The 23,160-nt window shown below is 39.0% G+C and overlaps 2 protein-coding genes across 5 annotated transcripts in view; both read right to left on the bottom strand.

Annotated features, from left to right (window-relative positions):
• CC2D1B (coiled-coil and C2 domain containing 1B) overlaps positions 1-2,238 on the bottom strand; it is a 154,860-nt gene extending 152,622 nt beyond the window's left edge. For both annotated transcript variants that reach the window (XM_033916368.1, XM_033916367.1), the window contains exon 1: positions 1,907-2,238. The gene's annotated coding sequence lies outside the window, so the exon portion shown is untranslated. The remainder of the gene's footprint in view (positions 1-1,906) is intronic.
• A 2,008-nt stretch (positions 2,239-4,246) lies between these two features.
• Positions 4,247-23,160, bottom strand: part of ORC1 (origin recognition complex subunit 1) — a 74,858-nt gene continuing 55,944 nt past the window's right edge. For all 3 annotated transcript variants that reach the window (XM_033915994.1, XM_033915996.1, XM_033915995.1), the window contains 3 exons: positions 22,966-23,132; positions 9,912-9,999; positions 4,247-4,691 (listed from right to left, as the gene is read on the bottom strand). In XM_033915994.1, coding sequence (XP_033771885.1) covers positions 4,497-4,691; positions 9,912-9,999; positions 22,966-23,132 — 450 coding nt within the window. In that variant the 3' untranslated portion in view covers positions 4,247-4,496. The remainder of the gene's footprint in view (positions 4,692-9,911; positions 10,000-22,965; positions 23,133-23,160) is intronic.

The following is a 23,160-nucleotide window of genomic DNA, read 5'->3' as shown; positions in this document are numbered from 1 at the left end:
CGGCTCGCCGCATTGGAGAACTCCATGCCTTGGTATCCTATAGTCCCTATACCCAATTTCTTCATGACAAAGTGCTGTTACGCACTCATCCTAAATTCCTGCCCAAGGTGGTCTCGGCCTTCCATTTGAACCAATCCATTGTGCTGCCTACTTTTCATCCACCCCCTCACCCTTCGCCGGAGGCCGAACGACTCCACACACTGGACTGTGCCAGAGCTCTCCGCATCTATTTGGACAGAACTGCGACTCCTCAGCGCCCGTCTCAGTTGTTCCTCTCCATCCGTCCATCTTCCTCTCCTAGACCAGTTTCGAAGTTGACCTTGTCCTCTTGGATTACCCAGCTCATTGCGTACTGTTACGCCTCCGCCTCCAGTCCTGCTCTTCAGGAGATCCCTCCGCATGTCAAGGCTCATGACCTCCGAGCTATGGCTACCATCTGGGCTAACCTTCGCCTCGCTCCTCTTCAAGAGATCTGTCGAGCGGCCACCTGGTCCAGGATTCATACCTTTGCCAAACACTACTGCCTTGATGTGGAATCCGGCGCAGATGCATCACTTGCAGGGTTCTACGGTCCTGCAAGCGGCATTGTGAGGCGTCAACATCCCTCCTCCTCTACGTCTCAGGTAACAGATCTTTATTATTATAATAGCATATGGTTATTCTGTTACCTTCAGCTCGGGAGGCACCTTCTTGTGTGGCTGTAAGATCCCTGTCCAGGGAGAAATAGAAGTTGCTTACCTGTAACGGTAGTTCTTCTTGAACAGATGATCTTACAGCCACACAATCCCGCCCTGCCTCCCCTATTGTTGCCGCCAGCTTTATACCGAACTGTTTATGTCAGTTGGGGGTGTGCTTATATAGGGGCCAGGTGGGATACTTTCGGGCGGGAGGGCTGGCACATGCGCAAAGCTCTTTAGCTTTGCAGCTTTTAGACTGCCGGACCCGGCTCCGTGACGGGGACATCACCTTCTTGTGTGGCTGTAAGATCATCTGTCCAAGGAAAACTACCGTTACAGGTAAGCAACTTCTATTTGTGCAAGCGGTGCTGCTTGCCCAAAGCTTCCCTCTAACACAGCTTCCTGTTTCCGCCTGGGCACACGGTGGGGCGGGGCAGGGGGGCCCAGTGTACTTGTGTGCCTAGGGGCCCTCGACAAATTAATCCTGCCCTGTGCCTCTCGCGGTAAGAGGCACATCCAGTAGGTAATCAGCAGGCACAAGTGCTTCTATCCGGCCCTCTTCCATTGGCATCTCAGGGCCCTTCTGGAAGCCTTCGCAGATGCGTGGCCATCGACGTGATAACATCACACGTGCACCTGATGTCATCACAGCGACATCTGCGCACCTCTGGATGCCTCGAAGCACAGCCACTACCTTTAGTGTGCCACGGCCCGAGAAAGTTTGCGGGACACTGCTGTATAGTCACCAATGAGCAGCTGTTTGTTAGTCTTGCCACTGCTTGAGCCATAGCTCTTTTTTTTTTTTAATTTTATTTCTTATATACCACTATTCCGTGAGGTTCAAAGCGGTTTACAATGAAGATATATTAAAGATACATTAAAATAAAATAGGTACTTTGAAGTTCCCTAACTGTCCCCAAGGTTCACAATCTAGCTAAAGTACCTGAGAAAAACAATTAATGAATAGTAAAAGTTATAAAATATAAAGACAGAAATATATACAAGATATGAACATCTCAACAAGTTTTCAATGAAAATTGAATTAGGATTAAAAAATAAAAATAAATAAAATAAAAATAAATAAATGGCATAGCAGTTGGAAAATTACGGTTACAAGGTTACAGAATAGAGGTTCAGATTACATTACACAACCTGATATTTAGAGACTCGAAAATAGTTTTCCTGTCTCGTTCTCAAGAAGACGACATTGGCGCCTTTAGTTCACTCACCTTTACCGATCTGTCACGACCACCGGATTCCCCTCCGCGCTCAGGTAACGCTGGTTCGGGAAAGAAAGAGCGTCGCAACCTCCGCCGGCACTCGACAAACAGGAGCTCCTCACGCTCAGGGGCCGGACCCTGTGGGCGCGTCACCCTCCCGGTCACCGAGAGACGGACGGAGAGCACCGGCGCATACGCTACTGTCATCAGCCCGCGTGACGCTACCTCAGCCAGCAGTGCAAGCGCGCGAGCGCACGCCCTCTCCGAACTGCGCAGGTGCAGGCCGGCCTCCGCTGCTTGAGAGAAACCCAAGCTTATTGCATCGCGCAGGCGCAGGCCGGGGGTCGGGTTTCCGCTTCTGGGAATTCGCTGGGCAAGTGTGCAGGCGCAGAGCTTGGCGGTAGCGTTCAATTTGGCCTACTTTCGAGGATCGGCTATAGGAAGGAAGTTCTTGCTGTTACGGGTTTTAGGGCTATTTTCCTTCTAAGTGTATTCCAAGCCTCATTCTGGTGCTCCAAGACGTTCCAAGCCTCACTTTGGCCTCAGTGTTTGTTTGTTTTGTTTTTTTGTTGTTGTTGGGTCTTGTTTTGGGCGGGATTTTGGAACTTTGTGATGATTGCAGTGCACTTCTCAGCTATTTCAGAAGTGGAGTTTGGAGGATACAGATCAGAGTACTGCTATTGGATCTCAAAGTTCCTCCTTGAGCAGTGCATGCACATAGATCTCATGCATATTCATTGGGAAATCCTGAAAATCCGACTGGATTGCAGCCCTCAAGGAGGGACTTTGAGATCCCAAATTGCCCTTTGAACTAAAATGGAAGATTAGGTTCTTACAGCAATAATCTTCCTTCTAGTAGAAGGGCATGAGTCTTGATGGCCCACCCTGTCAATTATTGATTTTACTTGCTTACTGTCTTGAACAGATGTTGGAATTTTCTCCTGTCAGACAGGTCTGAAGAGTAAAGAGACATCTCTATTCTTAAAAGACAAGAGCTCCATAACCATAAGTGGTAGTGTGGGTTGCACTCAGGTAGGTTGTTCCACTGTGCTTTACATAATGTTATTAAACTTGATTGTTGTAGATCAGAATAGAACTGACTTGTCTGAGAAGTTCCCCACACCCATCCTTTTTATTTCTCCTCCAATAGTGGTTTACAATTGTTTTGGGACAAACTGTGGAGCTATAACACAGCCCAGTGAGGAAGGAGGCAGAGCTGAAAAATGTGGATGATGCCTTCTGGTTAGGGGAGAATAACCCACTAGTCAACACTCATATGCCCTTCTACTAGAAAGATTATTGAGGTGTGAACCTAATCTTCTCTTTTAACTTATGAGTATGGGTCAATAGCTGTTAAGGATGAATAGTATGTTTCACAAGTAAACTCCCACAGAAATTTTTGCCTGCTGGGTGAGGGTATAACTGGGTAGTAGGCAAAAATCTGCTGGATGGCACTGTCTTTCAAAGGGAGAACACTGCTCTTTCAGTGTCACATGTGAGCAACAAACTTTGACCTACTGGGTTTTGTGGGAGAAAACCACATTACAATGCTATTAATCACAGTCCATTGTAAACAGAAGAAACTGAAACCACTGAAAGATCAGAATCAATCAGCTCCTTCAGTCTTATTCTAGTCTTCCTTTTGGCTCTCTATTATTTTGGTAGATGAATACTGTATATAAATTCTTACCCAACCCAAGCTCACACCTTTTAGGTAGTGATGGTTTCCCATTGAGTCATCAACACAGAACTGTTTTGGACCACAGCAAATTCTTTGTAGTTTAAGACTGGCAACAAAGTGAGAATTGGCAAAGCTCACGGCTCAGCACTTCCTGGCTACTGATCTTAAGCATTTGACTTCTCAACTGCCTGTAACACTGCCTTTTATATATTCCTAGCCTGTATAAATTGTTACTGCGTTAGACTACAAGCATGGTGGTAGCTATTTCAAGCTTCATCATCTGCTCTGCTTCTCACAAAATCCATTCCTATGCCAGCATTCAGACCTCCAGCTCTCTTACCACAAAGTGTTATAATAATTCCCAAAGATACCAGACCTAGCAAAGCTGTTTTAAACATTTGGCCAACCCATGCTCATTGATGTTAGGCTCATAACCTTGGCTTTCATTAATTGATGTTTGGGGTTGTTTGTTTTAAACCAACAAACAAAATATTTTAGAGGAATCCATTCATGATTGGAGGCTTTTGAAGCTGTTTCTAATGTTCTCTCTTTTTTTTTAAGCCTAAGCCAGTTTTGATCTGGCTTTCTTTTATCATTTTTTCACACAAGAATATTTAATTTTTCTTTACATCATGATTAGGAAACAAAATCACAAATACACACCCCAGGCCTTTTATTTAAATTTTAATGATAATGCTATTTGGAGTCATTAACAAACACAATGGCACTCATGCCAAATTTTATTAAAATAAATAATGTTAATATGAAAAACCTTTGAAATCCTTTATTATAAAAGCATATTAAAATATTTTATTAAACATGTCTGGATGTGAATTGGTCCTTTAAATTTTGCAATAAAAACTAGTTCCAGGATCTTTGAGAGAAACTCTAGTACTCGTACATCTGGCAGAACAAAGACTATTCCTCCTTCAGCGCAAACATAATATCGTCCTGGCTGACGTTGAGCCTCACACGCAGATGGAGATCATTTTTACTAGGTTCAAGCAGCAGCAGCCGGCATGCTCCTAGCCTTTGGCAAACTGCCATGGTCTCAGACATGTTGGGAGGGGCAAAGCCTTCCATTCTGCAGAGAGCTACATGCTGGTGGTTCACCTGAAAGCACAAGTCAGGTTATCTCTTTAACATCCAGTCCAAGAATCTGTTTTCTCTTTCAGCTTCTAGAGAAAGGGCTACATAACGGCTGTGATGGGAAAAGCGAAGCACAGATGACAAGAACAGAGGAAGCTGAGTGACAGCCGAAGGTGCTGTAGCACATCGGCTCAGTAGGACTGAATGCACCCAAGAAACCGAATTTGAGAGTATTTAAGGACATTCAGACTAGAGAATGACACGGGGACAAATTTTTCCCCATTCCCACAGGAACTCAATTTCCCTGTCCCATCCCCACAAATTTTGTCACTGTCCCATTCCTGTAAGCTCTGCCATAACCGCACAAGCCTCAAACACTTATGATTTTAAAGTGTTTGAGGCTTGTGCAGATGAGGACAGAGCTTGCAAGAATGGGGCAGGGACAGGAAAAGAACTTGCCGGGACGGGAAAATGAGTTCCCGTGAGGACAGGCGTGTCATTCTCTAGTTCAGATCCCACCTGGTGCCTAACTACAGACTTTCTTGCAACTCTGTGTGTAACCCAGGCGACCTTGAGTTCTGTTACTGTTTTCATATCCAATAGAAAAAAAGTGGGGAAGGGACCCAGTCGACCAACTTCAAGGACAATCAGTTTATTGAACACATATAAATAGCTAAAACTTATACAAGAAATGATGCAAGCCTTTCAGTCTCTACATCTGTTTTCAACTTCCGCTAGGAAATTATCGTATGCATCCATGAAGAAATAAGTCCGAATATCATGTCTAAGTCAATGCCCCCTGCAGCCTCATGCCATGACCTCTTGTTTTACAGCACTGGTTCTCAACCAGCATGTTTTTGCTTTTCTTAACAACTGTGTGAGAGCAGGTTGGGGAGAGCTGAAAGTCAAAAAGTTGGGTACTTGAAATCTCCATAACTGGTCTCTCTACCTGTCATCAGCCTCAGATAAAAAACGTTGCAGCCCACCTCTACCACCCTGAGACATCATATTTCCCTTAGTTCATTGTTAGCCACAATTAAATGGCATATAGGGGTTTTCTCCTTTGCTCAGCTGCAAATTGTAATGTTTATTGTATCACATTTATGAATATTGTCTGTCAGGTGTGTCACAACAGAAGAAAGGTTGAGAACCATTGCGTGGGGAAAAAGGACCTGGAACGTCTGATCAAGCTTTCTAATTCATATGCGGAATTTAGAAGTCATCTAAAAACATTTGTTCTTGAAATATCTGGGTAATTAGCTTGTATGGATAATTGTAAGCTTCTTTAGCACTCTCCAGACCAGTAGAGGTTAATCTTTACGAGTGGGTATATATCCAATCATAACCAACAGGTGGAGACTGAAAACAAAACTATGGAATAGTACATAAGAGATACCTTTCCCTATTCCTATCAGTCTACTCCAGTCTCTAGCAGGTGTGAGTGAGCTGTACCCATCTCCTTTGGTAGGGCTGTTGGAATTTGTTTAGGGATTCAGGTCCCTGTTTTTTTGGCCGGATTGAGCTTGGGTGGGCCTTGTTTGGGGGTCCGTCCGACCTCAGGGGTGTCAAACCCGGCAGGTCTCGAGTGGGGTAATTGTAAGCTTAGTAATCTATTTAGATTCATATAATTTTATTCTAATCATTTTATTCCTATATTTTATTCAATTGTATTTTTAATCTTTTGTAAACTGCACAGTATTGCGATATATAAGTTGTTATTATTATTAAAAAAAGTTTTGGTTCTTGTGCTTGATTTTATAGCTTTAAGTATTGATCCCCCTCCCCATCTCTTCTTTTCTCTAGAGCAGTGGTTCCCAACCCTGTCCCAGAGGACTACCAGCCAGTCGGGATTTCGGGATAGCCCTAATGGATAGGCATGCGAGACATTTCCATATAAGGGAGGTGGCAGGCATGCAAATCTGATCCATGCATATTCATTAGGGCTGTCCAGAAAATCTGGCTGGCTGGTGGTCCTCCAGGACAGGGTTGGGAATCACTGCTCTAGAGTATAGGAATCTAGTTCCCCAAGTCTCGTGTCCATATGGCTTGTGTGGCAAACCTCACATCAGCAGTTTGGCAGCCTCTCTCAGGATTACCACGAGCCAGCCTGTATCCTTTCATAGAAATGTTCTCCTTTCACAGAGACAAGGAAACAGTAAAATTAGAGGGCATAAACTGAGGTTGCAGAGAGGTTGACTTAGGAGTAAAGGAAGTCCTTTTTCCACGGAGAAGGTAGTGAATGCCTGGAATGCCATGCCCAGGGAGGTAATGGAGACAAAAACACAGTACCAGAATTCAAGAATGCATGGAATAAACACGCAGGATTCCTATATCTATATCAATGAAATGTCTATATCTCATTCTTCCACATTTGGTATCCCTCAAGGATCGATCTTATCTCCTCTCCTATTTAATATATTTCTTTTTCCACTGTTAAGCACTTGTCAATCTATAGGCTTTACCCCATTTGCATATGCAGATGACGTTCAACTTATACATCCCTTAGATCCCAAATGTGATAATGAAATCAAATCCATAAATCACAAATTAGAAATAATTCATTCTTGGCTTAACACAAACAAATTGGCTCTTAACATAAAGAAGACGAAAGCCGTATTATTTACTTGGAGGAATGATATAACTTTGTCAAACCCATTCATTCTTAATAACACCACACTAAACCTAGTTCCTTCAGTTAAGATTCTTGGCGTACTAATTGATGAAAAATTCACTTACCATGATCATATTTCTCTTACTGTTAAAAACTGTTTTTTTAAATTACGCCGTATTAGATCAATATCCAAATTTCTGACCCCTAAATCTATCACAATATTAATTCACTCATTAGTAATATCGAAACTCGATTACTGCAATTCTCTCTTTCTTAACATATCATTGAAAGAAAAAAGGAGATTACAATTGATTCAAAATACTGCAATAAAGTTAATATACAATGCAAAGAAATATGATCATGTTTCTCCGCTGTTAATAGACTCTCATTGGCTACCCATTAGTCATAGAATCACATTTAAAATAATGCTACTCATCTTTAAAACTTTAGCCTGTGGTGAACCCCAATTCATATCTAGACTCTTGATACCTTATAATACACAACGCTCTCTTCGTTCCTCTAACCAGAATCTTCTCTCAGTACCTTCCCTGAAAATCATTGGTACAAGAAGGGCCGACATTTTTTCCGTGACAGGTCCCCTATGGTGGAATGCCCTTCCCCAATACATTCGTAAAGAAAAAGATATTTTAATATTTAAAAAACTTTTAAAATCTTATTTATTTAGAGATGCTTTTAATGTTTAAAGCATAGTATGTTTATAACTACTGAGGTTTTTTACTCCCCTTTACCTATTGTTATTTCCTTTATTCTACCCCAAACAAAAATTGTAACTTTTATCTTTTCCTTCCCAACTGTATGTTTGTTCAAGTTAAATGTTTTTTGTTAAAATGTGAATCCCTTTTTACTTTATTATATTTTTGTTATGTACATCGCTTAGTGATTATAATAGGCGATTAATCAAATTTTGTTAATAAACTTGATAAACTTGATATATGGAAAAGGAAAGGAGTCAAAACTTAGCAGTGCTGAGGTGGCAACTCCAGTAGTTGAGAAGTAAGGCCAGGGCTGGGCAGACTTCTATGATCTGAACCTTGAAAACGGCAAGATCAATTATGCATATGATATGTGATCTAGCTTGTACAGACTGGATGGGTCATGCAGGTCTTTATCCACCATCATCTACTTTGTTATGCATGCAGTGGAGCTGGTACAGTTGGTTTTGGATAGCTTGAAGAGCTTTAATCAAGCAAGAAAGACTGTGGGGGCAGGAGGGAGAATCATCGCCAGCAAATCCATGGTCTTTGCCACCTCTCCAATTGAGGGCCAAACTAACTCAAGCACAGTGTTAAACAAAAACATGTATATTGAACACTGCTATCTATGTAGGAGATAGTGCTACGCAGTGGCATACCTGGCAGGGCGGAAAACAGGGGCGGTGCCCCCCCCCCCCGTCCTCCAGATAGTGGGAGGGTGTGTGAAGCGGTCACAGGGCCACAGCCATCAGCTCTTCCCGGATGTCAGTGGGGGCAGGGATCAGCGGAGCCGAATGCACACACAGGCAGACCACAGCCCCACAAACACTCCAGCACCCCCCCAACTCCCTGCACCTGGGGCGGACTGCCCCTAATGCTACTGGTGCTACTCATATAAAGGACCACTAAGGTGCCGCTATTACTACTACTATTTATCATTTCTCTAGCGCTGAAAGGTGTACGCAGCGCTGTACATTTCAAGCTAAATAAATAGTGGCAATACTCGGCCAACTATCCACAGAGTTTGGAGGAACAGCCACATTTCACTTCAGCACTATTGGCATAGTGCCAGGGCCATATAAAGGGCAATTCTGTAACATAGATGCCCATAATTTTCATGTATATTACATGTGTAAATGTTCAGGATACTAAATTTACATACCTATGTGCACACGTGCTTGCATAAGTGTTAGCAGTGGTGCCCGACTTCTTTTCTGCAACTGGCAACTTAACGTACAGAGCAGGTATTTGCAAGGGGCGAGGTTCCTATTTGCATATACAGCACTCCCCCGAAATTGGAACCCCCGTGAATTTCAAAAAACCGGTAGGAGAGGGCAGCTGGAGTGCCGGCGGGTGAAGAAAATCACTCATGGTCTGCTCCGACCGCCTCTTCCTGTAGTAAAGTCGGGCTACACGAATCAGGAGCTGCTTTGACACACAGCTCCTGATTGGTGTAGCCCGACTTTACTACAGGAAGAGGCGGTCGGAGCAGACCGTGAATAATTGAGTCCGTGGACCACTGTATAACTGCTGCATTTCGACACCTGCACTTACACAAGTTCTATTGTGGGTATAAATGTAGATGCCTAAACATTAGAGATAACGATAACAGGAACCTATGGTTCCTAATTTCTGTTAGAAAAAGCATCCACCATGCAGTTTCAGGGGGCTTCGATGGAAGCGCACAGTTACAGAATTGCTCCCATAGGGCTGCAAAAAACCTTAACAGCGAAGGGTTCTACGTGTTTCGCTTTTGTCACTAAACATATAAACCCCTCTGAATATCCAGATGGCATATTCTGATGTAAAGGAACAGAATATCTAAATATTACTTGATACAAACAAAGAGCACTTATTTTTTTTTCTTCTTAAACACATACAAGAAACGTAAAGCTTAAAGACATATCGTGGAGAACATACCTGTTGAAATGTAGCTTCTTCAAGCCCGGACCTACGAAATTCAGCTAGGACTGCACGGAGGAACAGCTGCTCCTGCACTGATGCATGCCTGAAACACACCCCAAAATAATACCAAACAAAGAAAATTATCAAGTGCTGCCTATGTGAATACTTAGATTACATTTTTTATGTACCACCAATACAATCAGTCAATAATTTTTTGTTCAAGGCGGTTCACAGTTAATAAAAAAACAGTCACAGAAATAAAGGAGAAATTCAATCTTATCCGCTAATTTTCTTACCTCGACTCCCCGCAGACCAGTCCAGCAGTGTGGATATATTTCCTGCCAAGCAGGCAGAGATTGAGAACTACTAGCTTGGAATATCACACTAAGGGCTCCTTTTACAAAAGCGCGCTAGTGTTTTTAGCGCACGCATCGGATTAGCGCGTGCTACCCGAAAAACTACCGCCTGCTCAAGAGGAGGCGGTAGCGGCTAGCGCGCAGCATTTTAGCGTGCACTATTCCGTGCGTTAAGGCCCTAACACACCTTTGTAAAAGGAGCCCTAAGTGTCCTGTGCAGCCCTCTTAACGGCCTGTATTTCCTTAAAGGGGCAAGTTGGAAATAACTATGACAGAATGAAGAGAATGGCAGGTAGGAGGAGAGAACCTAATGTTTTCTCTTCCCCGACAAATGCAAATAGATCTCATGCATATTCATTGGGGAAAAACCTCACTGGGTTGAGGATCGTGGTTGCCCACTCCTGGTTTAGAGGCTGACTGGACAGCTGAGTGTTGTCTGAATTGCTGTTCTAGGCCACATAAAAGCAATCTGAGATATAATAGCAATAGAGTAAATTCTTTGTTCATCCATCATTGCCTGTCTTGTCATTATACATTAGAGCTGGAGGCTTTAATCATGATCTTAAACAGTGATCATCTTGGCCATCCTCAAGACTCTCTTACACTATGCTGGGAATTTATGTAGCTGAGCAGGGTATATCACATCACACTAAGGCCCTTTTATCTGTTGAAGCAGGAGCTGCAGCAAAAAGTTAGACATTAAAGAATCCAAATAAAAATCATTTTTTTTTCCCTCGTGGGAGAATATTGTTCACTTTTTTTGAAAATTCCTGTATTGCTATACAGAAAGGGACTTACAATAATTTTATAAAGATTTGGGGGCCTATGGAAAAATATTGTAATGAGTAGACATCACTTTTTAAGGGAGATTATATCTACACAGGGGGGGGTGAAGGGTGGTATATTTTTCTGTTGCGATTTTATTTTATTTTAATTACTTTAGGAAGGGTGGGAGGGAGGGAAGTTATACTTTTGTTCCAGATGATATTGTAAAGATTTTCAAGTGTTTTATTGAATTTATAATAGATGACTATCTTGTACACTTGTTGTATGTTTTAAAATGAATAAAGAATTTAAAAGAAAAAAGAAAATTCCTTCTGTTTTCTTCAACTGTAGCTTTAGAAAAGTACAGTGCTGAGAAATTTCTTAAGCCTTTGGGTGGTCTATATTTTAGCACAAACTAAACATAGTGCATGATTAGATCCAAATCTACATCCTTGTAAAGAGAGAGAGTAAATAAATGTCTTTGTATACAAGCAGGGGAAATACAGGCACACTTGTAGGTGAACTGACTTAGTCTGTGTGCCAGTGCTCTCCCCTAGCTCATTAACCTTTAAGACTTGACTGAGCATGTGCGGAGAGCAGCTTCTTCTGAGTGGTCACATCGGTTCCCTCTCATTGTGTTTTAAAGAGCATAGGGTTACCAGACATCTGGATTTACCCAGACATGTCCTCTTTTTAGAGGACTGTCTGAGTGTCGGATGGATTTTTAAAACCTAACAGTATGTCCTGGGTTTTGGAAGGCCCCAGCTCTGACAAGAGCTCGGGGGTCACTTTTAGAGGGCCTCTCTGAATGTGTGTGGATACGACACAATGTCACATGCACATGTGTGATGTCATCACGTTGCATCCGCGTTATTACTGTAACTGATTCTGGCTGGAAACGTGGGTCTTCAGAATCTGAGTGGAGATGGGGTAAAGCTGGAATTAGCTGCAGCTCTGCAGAACTCTCTAAATTACAATGTAGAAAGTGTCTATCTAGGAATTATTATCTTGAGTCGATGAAGCCGTTCACGCTATGTGTGGTGGCGGCAAAAAGGGTGAACAGAATGCTAGGAATGATAAAGAAGGGGATCACGAACAGATCGAAGAGGGCTATATCATGCCACTGTACCGGGCCATGGTGCGCCCTCACCTGAGTACTGCGTCCAGAACTGGTCGCTGTACATGAAGAAGGACACGGTACTACTCGAAAGGGTCCAGAGAAGAGCAACTAAGATAGTTAAAGGGCTGGAGGAGTTGCCATACAGCGAAAGATTAGAGAAACTGGGCCTCTTCTCCCTTGAACAGAGGAGATTGAGAGGGAACATGATTGAAACATTCAAGGTACTGAAGGGAATAGACTTGGTAGATAAGGACAGGTTATTCACCTTCTCCAAGATAGGAAGAACGAGAGGGCACTCTCTAAAGTTAAAAGGGGATAGATTCCTTACGAACATAAGGAAGTTCTTCTTCACCCAGAGAGTGGTAGAAAACTGGAATGCTCTTCCGGAGTCTGACATAAGAGAGAACACCCTCCAGGGATTCAAGACAAAGTTAGACAAGTTTCTGATGAACCGGAACGTACGCAGGTAGGGCTAGTCTCAGTTAGGGCACTGGTCTTTGACCAGAGGGCCACCGCATAAGCGAACAGCTGGGCAATTCTTATATTCTTAAGATTTACTAATTGGTGTTCTAGTATTGCTGTCTGTTTTTCTACTAGAGGGTTGTACTGTGGGTTATGGGGAGTGTTTGGCTGGGTTGTTGAGATTGTCTTGCTATTGATGTTCTGTTTGTACTTTGAAAAATGTCAATAATAAAAAAGATGATAAGAAAACAAAAAGAAAGTGTCTATCGGTCTTCTGGGTCTCTAAACAGTAAGCACATGCTTGCATCCTCTAGAAGGGAAGTTAATATGTTTTGTTATATGTGATCTTATATCCTGCCAAATCCCGCAAAGCAGAGTTCAAGGCAGTTTACAACATTATCATCCCTGCACAGAAACAAACATTCAATACAAGTTAGAATAAGATTAAACTCCTAAGACTTCTGATACAGATAGTAATTTTGCTTCACAGAGGTAGGCATACAGTGCAAAATCGGGGTCAAGCTAAACTCCTAACCAAGACTTCTAGAAGAGTTATGTTTTCAGATTTTTGCAAAACAGAACATACGTAGTAGTAAGACAAATTTCCCTGGGTAGTGAATTCCAAAGTTTTACAGTTTGGTAGTTAAATGAATTGCAGTGATTTGTCTTATATTTTACACCTTTCAGAGTTGGAAAAAACAGTATCAAACAATCTGAGTTATGATGTTCAACAGATCTGTCTAGTAATTCTGGGGAAACTGGCAAGAATCTCTCCGTACAAGATCTTAAATGTTAAACAGCATCGTTTGAATTTGACCCGCTTGTCTATCGGGAACCAATGTAATTCCTTAAACCGTGGTATAACATGATCAAATCTCGATTTATAAAAATATAAGTCTTGCTGCCGTGTTCTGCGTTAGCTGGAGTTTCTTCATTAATTTCACCGAGATTTCTGGAAGCAGAGCACTATAATAGTCTAATAGTGATAGAACTGTTGACTGGACCAGTATCCTGTAATGTTGCTGGAAAAAATATGGTCTGACCCTTCCTAATTGCTATTATATATAATGGAAGTAGGAAGACTGGTACAATCACCAAAGGCTTTGTGTTTTGACAACTTCAAACAGACCATTCCAGCTTGACACTCACCCCCACAGCAAAACCTCCATTGATATGCTGAAGGCTCAACAGTAGAGGAAGTCTCGCCATCATCCCTAAGTTGGCAGGAAGAGAGCAATGCTCTTTATCCGAATTACAGAATGACGCAGGGACAAATTTATTCCTGTCCCCAGAGGAACTCAATTTCCCCGTCCCTTCCCCGTGACTTTTGTCACTATCCCTGTTGCCTTCCTGTAAGCTCTGTCCTCATCTGCACAAGCCTCGAACACTTATGATTTTAAAGTGTTTGAGACTTGGGTAGATGAAGACAGAGCTTGGAGGAACAGGGCAGGGACAGGAAAAGACGGGAAAATGAGTTCCGACGGGGAAAAATTTGTTCCCATGTCATTCTCAAATCTGAATCTTCAGTCTGAACTGTGCAGCCTTGTGGGACTGGCTGGCTCCCCAAAGGCTGAACTTCAAGTAAAGCCATCAGAGGTAGCAACTTTCCTCCTACCAGAAGGAGTTAGGGGAGAGGATCACATTCGGGTGGGGAGGTCTTGAGCAGGTTGATTTATTATCAGAGGACAGCACATGAGTTAATAGGCAAAAGACCTTGAAATCACAGAGTACACATAGCATCTCAGCACACAACCCTACAAAATGCAAAATCTTCTATGGTCTCACTTCTGTCACCAGCATAGCTAGAAGTTTGTGTGGTGGAGAAAACAGGGACAGAGGTGACGGTGACCAGGCTACTGATGGGGGAGATAGGAGAAAAACAAATAAAGATAAAATAATGCAGTGTCAGAAGGCTAATAAAGCTGCTATGGACACCTAGGGGATTTTCAGATGATTATGCTGTGACCAGGGCTGGCCTAACCACTGGACAAAGTGAGGCTCTGGTTCAGGGCGCTGCTAAAATGCTCAGCTTTTTCTGACCTCACCCGGTCTATAGATTAAGTCTTTCCTCTCCTCTCGTTCGTCACCTCTCTCATTCCCCTGCGATCCTGTAAAGTTTACGCCAGCTGCTGGCCATCAGTGACATGACAGGCTGCCTTCTGCCAGACCCAGGGTCTTCCCTCTGCCACATCCCGCCCACAGGAAATTGCATCAAAGGAAGCAGGACACAGCAGAGGGAAGACCTAGGGGTTGGCTGAAGTCAGCCTGCCAAGCAGCTGCTGGTGACCAACAAACTTTACTGGACCATGGGAGAGTCAAAGAGGTGAGGGAATAGTGCTGAATTTGTGGGGAGGGAGAGATGCTGAATCAATTGGGAAGGGGAGGAGAAGAAGGGTCACTGGAAGCAATGCATTGAGAAGGCACCAAAGTAAGTTGGCTCAAGGTGCCACAATCTCTTGAACAAGCCCTGGCTATGGTGCTCTAAAAAGCAATTCTCTAATCAAAAATGTATTGGGCCATAATATCAACCCAGGAACAGCAACGCTCAATACATTTTTTACTATCCAGAGGAGGGCTGATGCTGCAGCTCAGATAACAGTCTAGGCCAGGGGTGTCAAAGTCCTTCCTCGAGGGCCGCAATCCAGTCGGGGTTTCAGGATTTTCCTTAACGCGAGCACGGATGGAGGTGTGATCGTGAAGCTCCTCACCATCCTTCAAAATAATTATATAGAAAATATATATATAAAAAGCTGAACAAAAGATACAAGATAAAATCCTAAATTGCGGCATTTAAAGAGAGGTATGTGCTGACAAGAGTCGGGAAATAACTCCCTATACAGCACTGCATCGGGAAAGCAGAGAGCCGTTTGTGTTGGCGGTTACATAAAATTGAATACAGCGCTGAAGTATATATTTATATTCCGATCAGATATAACAAAAAACTGATAAGAGTCGGGAAAGCAGTCTGTGTTTTCGGAGGTTTTAAGAGGATTGAAAGCAGTGCTGAGAATACGAGATGAACGTGAACTGAAAAAAAAGCTGATAAGAGTCGGGAAGCAGAGAGCTGTCTGTGTTTTCGGCGATTTCAAGAGACTGCGAGTTGTATGTTTGATTGAGAAAATATAAAGAAAGGTTGTGTTCTGACAAGATATAACTAAAAAAAAAAGCCGAATTACAATAGTTGAAGCGTGATATGTGCTGATAAGAGTCGGGAAGGCAGAGAACCGTTTGTACTGGCGGTTTATTGAAGTTTGAATGCAGCGCTGAAACCGCGAAGTAGAGGTGATTAAACAGTTTGGCGAAATTGTGAAAAAAATAAGAAAAAGTTTATATTCTGAACAAATATAACTGAAACAGAAAAAAAAAAAAGCTGGTAAGAGTCAGGAAAGCTGAGTGCTGTCTGTGTTTTCAACGGATTCAAGAGACTTGAAAGCAGTACTGATACTGCGAGATGAATGTGAAAGACTATATAATCTGATTGGGAAATTGTGAAGAAAGATTGTGCTCAGATCAGATATAACCAAAAAAAAAAAATAAAAAAAAATTGAATTACTACAGTTGAAGTGAGAAAAGTGCAGACAAGAAACGGGAAGGCAGAGAACCATTTGTATCTTTGGTAGTTTCATTAAACTTGAATACAGCGCTGAAAACGCGAAGTACAAGTGAGAGATCAAACAGTTTGATTGGAAAAATTGTGAAAGAATTTTGTATTCTGACCAGCTATATTGAAACCAAAAAAAAAAGGAAAAAGATTATTCTTTGATAAAAAAAAAGGGGATTAAAAAAAAAAGAGGAATACTTGCATTTTCTCTCAATAATTAAGTGCTGAAGCACTGAAGACAAATAAATATCAGCTTACTAAAATAAATACTGAATTGAATATTAATTTCCTCTGACAAAGCTGCGATTGGGCTTGTGAGAGAGGAGACAGAGAAAAGGTTCAACGGAACTTTAAAAAACTGGAACAGTAAGACATTGAGGAAATTGAGAGACGCTGAGAAAAAAACAGAAGAAAATTGCTTAAAGCTGGTCAAAATAGGAAAAATAACTCTAAAAAAGTGTTGCTATCCTCAATCAGGGCTGCGATTGGGCTTGCGAGAGGAGAAAAAAAAAAGAGTTCCCCTACTTCAATGAAAAAGTGAAAGTGAGAAAAGAATTTTCAAACTGACATAGGTAAAGGAAAAAGAAAAGAGCTTAAAAAGAAAAATATCTACTTCAAAAGATAGAACAAAATCTTGGAAGAAAAGAGATTAAAAACCTAAGAATACCAAATCTAAAAGACTAAATACAAGAAATAAGAATAACCAAGAAAAAGAAAACAACAACATGACAAGTACCAGACAAAACAAAAATGAGGCTGGTACATCTGCAAAAAGACAGAAACAAGAACAAATAACACCAAGCAAAATACCACTTCCTATCGAAGAATCAGACACATTAAGCAAAGCTGAAGTCATGGAAGAATTAAAACAAATCAAACAAATGCTTAAAGAAACTATAACTAATATGTCTGAAATGAAAGAGGAAATTTTAAATATACATAGACAAATGGAAGTTAACAACAAAAGAACAACTGAACTAGAATCAAAAATGGAAAATATAGAATGTGAATCAAAAAGATGTAAAAACGACAGCCTGGAACTAAATAAATTAAAAGATCAACTGGAGGATTACGAGAATAGAGGAAGAAGAAAGAACATCAAACTCTTTGGAATACAAGAAAATCTAGAGGGAAAAAATACTATCCTTTTCCTTGAAAATTTAATTCCAAAAATTCTACAATTAGACTTGAAACAACCAATTGAAATTGAAAGGGCGCATAGAATCCCAATAAAAAATCTAGAAAATAAAAACAGACCAAGACCAATCATTTTCAAAATGTTGAGATACCAACAAGCACTAGAGATACTAAATGCTGCAAAAAAAGATAAAAACTTAAATTATAAAGGATCAAGATTATGGTTTTTACCAGACTTCGCCAAAAACACAGCAACTAAAAGGAAAAAACTACTAGACATGAGACCTCTACTCAAAGAAAAAGGATTTAAATATGGTCTATACTATCCGGCGAAAATGAGAGTGTCATCTGGAGACAAGTCATTATATTTTGAGGATCCCGAAAAACTAAAAGAGTTTCTCTCTAAACCAGAACCTATGATATATTAACATAATATATTAAGATGGTTTTGAAGACTCTATGAAAAATTAGAAAATATAACATATCGAAATATTTAAAGAAATGGAGGAAAACAATACAAAGAAAAGACAATAATAATTATATGAAAGAAAGAACAGAATATAGGAAAATTATTAAATAATACACTGCATATATGTTTAAAATAATTATATGTTGAAATCATAATACTAAGGAAATACAAATTAACATATTGTTAAATGGAAAATGATACATTAATAAAATGTTATGGAAAATGATTAAATATATATAAAAGATCAATATAGATAGATAGAAGGGAAATTTGTTTAAACAATTGAATATTGATTGCCTGGAATGGGGAGAATGTTAGGATTACAGTTCCAATGTGTATCCTTAAGCAGCCAATATATTGGGTGGGAAAGGGAGGGATAAGGAGAATATTTATTAGAATAATTAAGGGAGATACATTAGGGTTAAATATGTGTGTCGTGAAGAAAATTTTTTGGATATTAAATATGAAAGAGGAGAGGAAGAATAAGATAATGAAAAGTATTAAAATATATAATGTCTTTTAAAATATATTCTATAAATGTCAATGGCCTGAATCACGTAATTAAAAGGAAAAAAAATATTAACATTTTTAAAAAAACAAAATGCAGATATTTACTGTCTGCAAGAGACCCATCTTAATATGAAGGAATCACAGAAATTATCAGGTGGATGGATAAAAGAATGTTTTTTTGCTCCAGCAGTGGGCAAAAAAGCAGGGGTTGCAATCCTTATAAACAAAAAATGTATGGCCAATATAAAGGTAAAAAATTCAGATCCACATGGTAGATGGATACATATCGATATAGGTATGGGAAATGATACCCTGACGTTATTTAATATATATGCCCCTAATTCGAATCAATCAGAATTTTTCAAAAAGCTACAAAATATATTATTACCACTGGCTGCCTCTAATTTAGTGGTGGCTGGAGATTTTAATGCTGTAATGGATCCATTATTGGATAAAAAACCAGGTAAAAATATTAAATCTTTAGGTCTAGATAATTTAGTTCGATCATGTGATTTGAAAGATATATGGCGTATTCTTCATTTTAATGATCAGGAGTTTTCATTTTGTTCACAGGTTCATAAATCATTTTCAAGAATAGATTATATTTTTGTTTCAACAAATAAAGTGCAACAAGTGATTAAAGCCTCCATTGATCCTATTATCATTTCGGATCATGCGGGAATATGGATAGAACTACAATTAGATCAATTAGAAAATAATAGACCTCTTTGGAGATTTGATAATACATTGCTTGTGGATGACAAATTTTTGGAAAATTTTAAAACACAAATTAATGAATTTTTTCAAATAAATTTAGTGGAAGATACATCTATAGAGAATGTATGGGATGCATTTAAAGCAACTATGAGGGGTAATATCATATCATATTCAGCTTTTATTAGGAAACAAATTAAAAAACAATATATAGAATTAGAAAAAGAAATAAAAATATTAGAAGCTAAATTGATAAGTAAATGGGAATATGAAGTTTTGCAAGCTCTTTTGAAAGTAAAAGGTAAATATAATGAATTAACTTCAAAAATGATAAGAAAAGATTTGTTTTCCAAACAAACGATGTATTATGGAAATTCTAATAAGGCGGGAAAATTATTAGCAAATTATCTTAAGGCAAAAAAAAGGAGAACTAATATTAATGGAATAAAAGATGATAATGGTATAATAACAAATCAAACAAATATAATATTAAAACAATTTTTAAATTTTTATAAGGATCTATATTCTTCCGAACCTTATTTGGAGAAACAAAAAGATGGGAAAAAATTTTTAGATTTAATAAATGGACCTAAGATTCCTGATCATATAGAACGAAGTTTAGAAGAACCTATATCATTAAAAGAATTAGAAACAGCATTGAGATCTCTTAGAGTTGGATCCGCTCCAGGTGGTGATGGTTACACAGTAGAATTTTATAAAACATTTCAAAATATCCTCTCCCCACATTTATTAAAATTATATCAGACACAACTTATAAAAGGTAATATAAAAGGTACTATGGCTGAATCAATAATAATTGTTTTGCCTAAGCCAAATAAAGATCCTACTTTGGTTTCAAACTACAGGCCTATATCTTTGATAAACGTTGATAATAAACTATTGGCGAAAATTTTGGCTTTGAGATTAGCCAAAGCTCTCCCACATATTATAGATATGCATCAAACGGGTTTCGTTGCTAAAAGACATTCCTCAAATAACTCTAGACTATTATTTCACATGCTAAACTTGTCAAAAAAAATGGATGAACCGGCATTTACAGTTTCATTAGATGCTGAGAAAGCATTTGATAGGGTAGAATGGAATTTTATGTATCAGGCTTTAGAATGGTTTGGTATAGGTTCTGGATTTATACAAATGGTAAAAACATTGTATAGCTTCCCGATTGCAAGATTAAATATTAATAATAAGATATCTGATGGTTTTCAATTGCAAAGGGGAGTTAGACAAGGTTGTCCTTTATCTCCTTTGTTATTTGATGTTGTATTAGAACCCTTATTGTTAGCAATACAGCAAACGAGGGAGATACAAGGAATTCCATATTCAGATATGGAATATAAAATTTCGGCTTATGCTGATGATATTTTGCTTTATTTGAGAAATCCAGAGTCTACCTTATCTTCTTTATTGGAATTAATTGATAAGTTTGGCAAATTTTCAGGTTATAAAATTAATTGGAATAAATCTGAAATTATACCCTTGAATGTTTACTGTGTAAAAGGATTATTTGATATTTTTCCATTCATATGGAAAGAAGAAGGATTTAAATATCTAGGCATTCAAGTTAAAAAAACAATTGAAGATACTGTAAAAGAAAATGAAAAATATGTATTAAAAAAAGTAACGGAGTTATGTGAACAATGGAACCCATTACATATATCTTGGTGGGGCAGAGTTCAAACTATTAAAATGATGATGTTGCCTGTGGTTTGCTACCAAATGAGTATGATACCTATTTATTTTCAGGGGTCCTTTTATAAGAAGCTTAATAGAATTTTAACAAAATTTCTTTGGCTTGGTAAAACACCTAGAATAGCTTTAGTAACCTTACAAAAATCAATTAAGGAGGGAGGGGTAAATTTTCCAAATTTCTATAGGTACCATCAAGCCTATATTCTACGTCAGGGTATGTATTGGATCCTCCCAGAACTTATAGATAATGCACCAGATTGGTTATATTTGGAATGGCGCCTTATGTTTCCCCTAAATTTAGTTCATTTACCAAGTATTAATATACCTAAAAGATACAGAGAAAATAAAATAATAATGGATACTTGGAAAACATTGAGATTTATTGATAAATTAACACCCATCCCAATATATAAATCAACTAATCAATCCATATGGATAAACTCCAAGATCAAAGTAGGCGGAGCTCAAATCCTTTGGAAGAACTGGATTATTGCAGGAATCAGATCTCTAGATGATATTATTTCAGAAGGTAAACTGCTGGATTTTTCACAATTGCAACATAGATTTGGTCTTAATAAAACACAAAGTTTTAAATGGTTGCAATTGAAGCAGGCCATTCAGGTTGGGTTCCCTGAATGGAAATCATTAAACAATCAATATAGTTTAAAGTTTTTATGCTTTAAAGCAGACTTCCTAGGACATCAAGCCGCATTGTGGTATAAATTAATATCTGGATATTTAAATAAAAAACCAAAAAATGGTCTAAGAGACATTTGGAGCATTGAGATTGGACATCAAATTAATGCATCTCAATGGCCACTAATTTGGTCTTGGAGAATGGGATGTACAATGTCAGCGTCTATGAGACAAACATGGTTCTTTTTATTACATAGAGCTTTTTGGACCCCTACTCGTTTACAAAAACTAGACAGTTCTAAGTCTAATAGATGCTGGCACTGTAATCTAGAACCAGGGACATTAGATCATTTATTATATCATTGTCCTTATATTAAAATATTTTGGAATTCAATTTGGCCACAAATTAATAAATTAATGGAAAATCATATTGTAATATCATATGATACAATTTTATTTGGAACAATGATGAGAAAAAAAAGTCAAATTTCACCAGAAAATAATAAGCTTCTATTAATTATGACAGGGGTTGCCATTCAACATATAACTAATAATTGGAAAAATTACAACAACCTAAATTACACATTTTGGTGGAATACAATATGCCATATTTTTAAAATGGAAAGAACAATAGCAATACAAAAGGGGACATATAATAAATTTATAAAAATATGGGGGCCATTGACAAAATACTGCAATGATTAAATAATAGAATACTTTTTCTTCTTTTCTTCTTTTAGAGATTTTCTTTTTTTTTTATGACACACATATAGGGGGGATAAGGAAAACAATTTATATATAATATATTATAATATATGATACAAAATGTAACAAATGATTAAAAAATAATAGAAGGGTGGGGGGAGGGAAATTTATCCAGAATATATTGTAGTAGAAATAAATATGTTATTGAATAATTATCAATTGTATTCCAATATGTTGTATACTTTTATAAAATTTGAAAATATTATATTAAGGCAATAAAAGGGTGGGGGGAGGGTGAAGGGGAAAATCAAATTCAGACATACATTGTGTTATATATAAAAGTGATACCATGCATATATCAAATGTATTTTATTATTATGTACACTTTTTGTAAAATTTGAAAATAAAAATATAATGGAAAAAAAAAAAAAAAAAAAGGATTTTCCCAATGAATATGCATGAGATCTATTTGCATGTACTGCTTTCATTGTATGCTAATAGAGCTCATGCATAGTCATTGGGGAAATCCTGAAAACCCAACCGGATTGCGGCCCTCGAGGAGGGACTTTGACACCCCTGGTCTAGGGGATCCAAGCGGTTAGACATGCCACCTTGGTTCCATGAGGTTAGACATGCCATCTCGGTCCCAGTGAGAGAGAAAACTGTTGCTACTAGTGTGGTAACCCCGCAGATTGAGGGTCCATCACTGAGGATGTAACTTGGGGAAAAAAATATTTTCTCCAGTTTGAATCGCTCAGGCCTGCAACTAAGATAGAGAAGAATATAGAGAGAGATTAATGGGATAAAGGCAAAAAAACCCAACAAAAAGCAGCATTTTGAGAGAACCCTACATCTGCAGCAAATTTCCAGAATTCTGGCTATACCTGATTGCATTTATGTAAGGAGAAGAAAACATTTCCTCTAGTGCCTCCATCACATGGGCCATGCCAACCAAATGAGATCCTGTTTTCCGAGTTGAAAACTCAGCGATTTCAGTTGCTCTCCTACAGATATCAAGGCAACGCCTCGCATCCCCAGATAGTGCGGCCACCTAGAGAGAAGAAAAAAAAAAGGTCAGT

Source organism: Geotrypetes seraphini, chromosome 12 (assembly GCF_902459505.1).
Source record: "Geotrypetes seraphini chromosome 12, aGeoSer1.1, whole genome shotgun sequence".
Classification (NCBI taxonomy): domain Eukaryota; kingdom Metazoa; phylum Chordata; class Amphibia; order Gymnophiona; family Dermophiidae; genus Geotrypetes; species Geotrypetes seraphini.
Note: the sequence above shows the minus strand (reverse complement) of the source record. Positions and strands in the feature narration are given on the sequence as shown.